Here is a 5,743-nt window from a genome sequence, read left to right on the forward strand (position 1 = left end):
AATAGTGTTTTTATTCTCAGAATTAGCACAATTATATGTATCTATTTTTATCTATTTAGGAAAGGTTTTTCTTGTTCACCAGGTGTTCATTTCTTGTTATTTATTTGATAAACCGTATAATGGGTAAAATTAATTCCAAAAATAGCACAAGAAATCAAGGCCATGGTCAAAGATGTGACTTTATTAAAATAACTAATTTGAAAGCTGTTGAACTTAAGTAGACAATTTGTAAGTCGTATGAAAAGTCAACGTTTGAAAATTAGATCTCTAAGCTGATATTAGTGCCAATAAATAAAATGGTTTGACTATTTTATTTATTAATTAATTATCTTTTAATATACGATTGGTGGATGAAAGTACGTAGTACCTAAGGAATCTAAATTCGAAACTATATAATATAATAATAAAATATTTTGATTTTTTACTCTTAAAATTAAAAATATCAAGAAAAGTCGAACACCGACGACACACCGAATTCGTATACCAAGCTAATATTATGTTTTTGTCTTGTTTTTTTTTGCATTAAAATGTCGAAAACATTATGTTCTCTATAAATATGTCATTTAAACAATGTTATCCTCTCTGTTATCTTTGCAAAAAGTAAACAAATACAAATACATCAATATTTCGTTTTGCTGTTATTGTGCAATAAGTGCAAGGATCATCCAAAAATATCAAATACATAGTACATCCTGAACGACCTTCTCGAATACTTTAAAGTGCGAGTTCTTTGGTTTAATTCTTATTATTGTCTAAATCTTATATATAAAATTCTCGTGTCACAATGTTAGTCTGCAATCTGCATACTCCTCCGAAACGGGTGGACCGATTCTCATGAAATTTTCTGTGCATATCGGGTAAGTCTGAGAATCGGCCAACATCTATTTTTCATATGTACCACGGGCGAAGCCGGGGCGGACCGCTAGTAAAAATATATTTTTTATGCTCTCGACATGACCTCGACAGTGTTTCATTTTTTTTTTCTTTGAAAAATTATATTCAATAGGAATAAAGGAATAAAGGAAAACCCCTGTTTATAAAAATGTAGTCTAAAATAACCGTCGCCTGTAGGTTATGCTAGAGCCTGATTTAAATATCATAGAGGTTCAAACTACAACTTAAGAATATGTCCAGGTGAACCTTTCATCTATTTTCAGTATAAATGTAACACCCTATAAACTGGTAGAAAAAATAACTTAGACGGTGTTTCATGTTCCTTTGATTTTTTATTATTATTTGGAGTAAGCCTCGTATACGTTTGCTTACTATTAATGATTATTACAAATTATGCAGGCAATCCTCATCATATTTTATATTTTTTATAACACAAATGGTCAAACAAGATGTCTTCGACACGGTTACAAGTTTTATAATGCTTAGAAAAAATAATACAGCTGTCGTCGTCGATGCAAATTGGTATATTTATATACATATAAATAAGTAAAATTTGTCATGAGATTTAGTATCTTAGTGGCCTTAGCATTGTAAAGACTTATAGTGTTAATCAAAATGTTAGTCAATTTTATATACATAGTGGGTTTCATTGTTTTCTGCAATGCAGCGTCAGGTAAAATATTTATGTTACGCTTTAGACGTTCATTTTCCAGGAATATTTTTAAAAGGAAGTAAGGAAAGACTGAGAACCTTATTGTTGATTTTCTTTTGCAGTGATTGCTTTTTCCTATAATTTAGAAATTATAAATTAAATAATTAAATGTATTATTAAATTGAAATTAAATAATTAAATTGATCGTATACCTTATATTAGCTACGACGCGGACGGCTTGTTAAAAGTAATTCCGTATACTTAAACTTATTTATTTTATTAACTAAGCGATAACAAATAGTCAATATATTTTGCGCCATTATATAACAAAAAAAGAAATATTCACTTAATCCTTTGCACAGAATTATCACTTCCATTTGACTAATAAGGCTTCTTCAACGCTTCTGTTTAAAAACCTTCACATAATTAATTAATTCATTGAATTCTTCAATGAATCTAATTTAAAATATTTTTTTTAAATGTCTGCCGCTTTCCTGTTTTAGCAAGATTTTTGAAGGTCAAAATAACAACTGTCTAGTATCTATGTATAATATTAGATTCAAAGCGAATCTTTTGTTTATATCATTTCAAAATTTTATTCGTCGTTAGTTTAAAAACTTAATTTTTTTTTGTCAATTTATTCGCTAAAATAATAAAAAAATAGAGGAAAATATATAATTATATGCGTAGTAAATATGTCCGCATTGGCATTATTTTATACTAATCATATAACTTACCTCAGAAATAAAATATATTTTTATGAAATAAACTAGTTTTACATTCGTGGCTTTGCCTTCATACCCTTACCTTTTACTCAATAGCCGTTCCCCATACAAATTTGAATCCCCTTTTTCATCATCTTCACGCTTTGTTTCCACAAAGTCCCTCTCTAGACTTCATCAATTAGTTCTGGAGTGCAATCATAACAAACAGACAGACATCCAGAGGTACTGCTACCGTTCTACGTATATATAGATATTATAAAAAAATCAAATATCACATACCAAAATTCATTACAAATCAATTTGCGTAGTTAGGGTCCATACATGAATATGTTTGGAAAAATTACTAAAATTATAATTTATGCAGTACCTAGTAGATATGTCGATATTATAAACAACACTTAGATGTTCCCTCCTCATCCTCAAACAAAATAACGCTCATAATCTTCTAAGCCTGGGTTGATTTAAAATTGTTATAATTAAAATTATATTTGTTTTAATTCAAATTATAATCAAAAGTAGCCAGTGTTTGCCAATATAATTTTCATTAAAAATTTAATGCAAATCGTCGCCGTAGTTTAGCCTAGAAAACCTTTCAAACAGACGGAGTTTTCCATTTATAACATTTGTATCTACGAATTAATTTATCAGCACTTAGACGAAGCAAGAAAGCTCTTTGATTATTTTCAATAGTTCATATTTTACAGATTGTAAGTAATCTATTAATTCTAGAGAAGCGCGTTCCATCTTAGGGCGTATTCAGAAAGAAAGCTGGAAACTTATAAGCGCTTACCGGCGCTTGTTAGTGCTGGTAACCCGCGCAGGAAAATATATGAACACGCACCGATAAGCGCCGATCGGCGCCGACAAGCTTCAACACGCGCTGGTCAGCGCTGGGCGCTGCCATATAAAATTTATATTGGTTTGCTTCAACCTGCTTCCTTTATGTAGAACGAACCAGCGCTGACAAGCGCCGGTAAGCGCTTATAAGTTTCCAGCTTTCTTTCTGAATACGACCTGCGATCACATCTCAGCTTAACATCAGGCGAGATTGTGGTCAAGCGCTTCCCTATTCCCAATTTAAAAAAAAGTTTAAATATAAAGATTTGATATGTAGCATAGCATTATAGATTTATCCAACTATCGGCTGCGACTATGTATTATGTAAACATAATAATACTTCATTCTTCATGATGTAAACATAATACACACGTTCAATTCAACCAAATATTTATTCCAGTGTCCTACATAAAGCCATGTAAACCAACTGACAACGCATGCATGCTGGCCAGCGCGCAGAGCGCAGTAGGATACGTGGCCCCTGGTATCAAGGAGTTTGGTGTGATCTCCTCAGACCCGCTATCCATCGACGACGTCCGTAATGATGACGCCAATCTGAAACTGGGCTTCAGGAACATGAAGATTGTGGGTGCTAGCAAGTGCAAGATTGAGAGCGTAACGTAAGTACAATTACAATAAATATACAAAAATCATCAGGTACTTAAACATGTGAACAAAACAAAACTAAAGTAGCTGGGAAATAATATATTTAATTGTAACTGTTTAACGAATATATTATATAGACAATATGATCTCTTTTTGCTATATCTTAATTAGTTAATTACGCTCAACTCTAAAGAAGAGTAAAGATATCAATGGTTCTTAATTTTCTTGTATTATATGTATAGAGAGACAATACGGAAATAAGAGACGGTAACAAAGTTATATTTTTATGCAATGTGTGTTAGCGTGTGTAATTATTTAAAAACATAATATAAAAGATAACCTTTTAACCCGTGATTAGAGCTAAGTCCTAACCTTCTATCGTTAATTTACTAGATCTTCATGAACATTGTAATTAAAACCAGTTGTCTCTCTTACTTCAAGGTTGATAATTTAAATGCTTACAATAATTGGTGCTTTTGATTTTCTAGAAACACATATTGTTATGTTGTATTTTTAGTTGATAATCGGTTTGTTATTAAACACAATATAATAACAGTTTTAAGTGGGTATGCTTTTCTGTTGATATAAAGATAAATTATCGATGCGTTTTAAAATGTAACACATTCACACCTCGAACTGCAGATACTGATCTATTTTTCTATTTATTACATATGTACATTATGTACCTCACATCAGTTCCATTAATCGAAATCCATTAGGTATAAGTAGTGGATCCAACTGCACCTGCAAGTTTTTAAAAGCTTCGTTCCACGAAGAATGTATTTCTTCTCATTCACGCATCTGAAATATATAAAAAAATATATAATAATGAAAAATTGTATTATTACAGCCGTGATTTAGATAAATCAACAGTCACCATGACAGTGGAATGTCCCCTTAAAGCTAACGGCCAGTATGATCTTAAAGGAAAAATGCTGTTCTTTGAGGCCTATGGAGATGGTGACTTCGAAATCAAGACAAGTAAGTAAATTTTCTGATGTATAATATTATAATCAGCCCGAGTGTGAGTTAAATTTCAAGATCGCGTATTTTAATTTCAGACAGAGTAAAAATCACCGTAGTACAAAAAATAAAGACAGTCCAAGGAGCAGACGGCAAGAAACATTGGAAGATCACCGGTTTCGACTACTCTTATGATCTGGTTGAGAAGGTCGACATTCGCTTCGACAATCTCTTTGACGGAGATGAGACTAGAGGTGGGTATCTTATTCTTTTATCTTACATTTATAAATGACATCTTTTTGCCTAACTTTGTAACATAACCATGTGAATCCAGCCCATATATTTTTTTTATTTTTGCGGGTTTTTCAAGTGTTTTAATCGTGTTAGATTAAATCATGCTGGAAACGTAAAAAAACTTCTTTAAAAGTCAAACAATTGCTGAAACTACTCCCTCTTATGTTGGATATTCGTAGTTATTGATAACATTAAATTTTTGAGTAAGACAAAAGGAAATCTAGATAAAAGATCCTTACTCAGCTTTTTACCGCTCTAATTTATAAAGGAATGTAATACTTATTTTTTAAGGATATCCAACAAACACTAATGTCTATATTGTTCTTTTCAGCCAAGCCTATCCTAGAAATCATGAACCACAGCTGGAAGGAAATGGTGACTGAAGTCGGTGGACCAATCATTAAGGAACTGCTTGGTGAAATCGTAGGCATTATCAATAAATTCTACCACGCTGTACCGGCCGAAAATTTCGAAATTCTATAAATGCTCTCCTAAATATGATTAAATGAATAAAATTTTAGTAATATTTTTAATCAAACAATTTTATTGCTTCAGCATATTGTGTAATCTTAATCCTTCCTAAAATGTCTAACATTTCTATTCGAACACGATAATCCATCCAACGTTTGATTCAAATAAAATATAAGTATTACCTCAGATAATATGACACTATACTAGTATTATTATATTCTGTTCTCGGTAAAATATTACCAACAAGACCACGCAATTCGCACCATACTCAAAACACGCATTTTCTGACGTTCTATTAAAA

General features: G+C 31.4%; 1 protein-coding gene across 1 annotated transcript; it reads left to right on the plus strand.

The window, feature by feature from the left end:
- The first annotated feature begins 1,447 nt into the window (after positions 1–1,447).
- LOC149482957 (circadian clock-controlled protein daywake-like) lies at positions 1,448–5,491 on the plus strand. Its single transcript, XM_089703377.1, has 5 exons — positions 1,448–1,567; positions 3,509–3,728; positions 4,565–4,695; positions 4,776–4,931; positions 5,303–5,491. The coding sequence occupies exons 1-5, from the start codon at positions 1,510–1,512 to the stop codon at positions 5,452–5,454; spliced, it is 717 nt and encodes a 238-aa protein (XP_089559503.1). The 5' UTR covers positions 1,448–1,509; the 3' UTR covers positions 5,455–5,491.
- Positions 5,492–5,743: the final 252 nt, after the last annotated feature.

Source organism: Colias philodice, chromosome 14 (genome assembly GCF_061535455.1).
Source record: "Colias philodice isolate Cphi_HAF_F1 chromosome 14, ilColPhil1 Martin Lab GWU primary, whole genome shotgun sequence".
NCBI lineage: Eukaryota > Metazoa > Arthropoda > Insecta > Lepidoptera > Pieridae > Colias > Colias philodice.

Bases quoted from the DNA above. Each gene is read 5' to 3' on its own strand.
- LOC149482957 (XM_089703377.1), top strand. From the start codon at position 1,510: ATGTTAGTCAATTTTATATACATAGTGGGTTTCATTGTTTTCTGCAAT. The intron at 1,568-3,508 runs GTAAAATATTTA...TATTTATTCCAG, and splicing joins TTTCTGCAATGCAGCGTCAG to TGTCCTACATAAAGCCATGT. The intron at 4,932-5,302 runs GTGGGTATCTTA...TGTTCTTTTCAG, and splicing joins TGACGGAGATGAGACTAGAG to CCAAGCCTATCCTAGAAATC.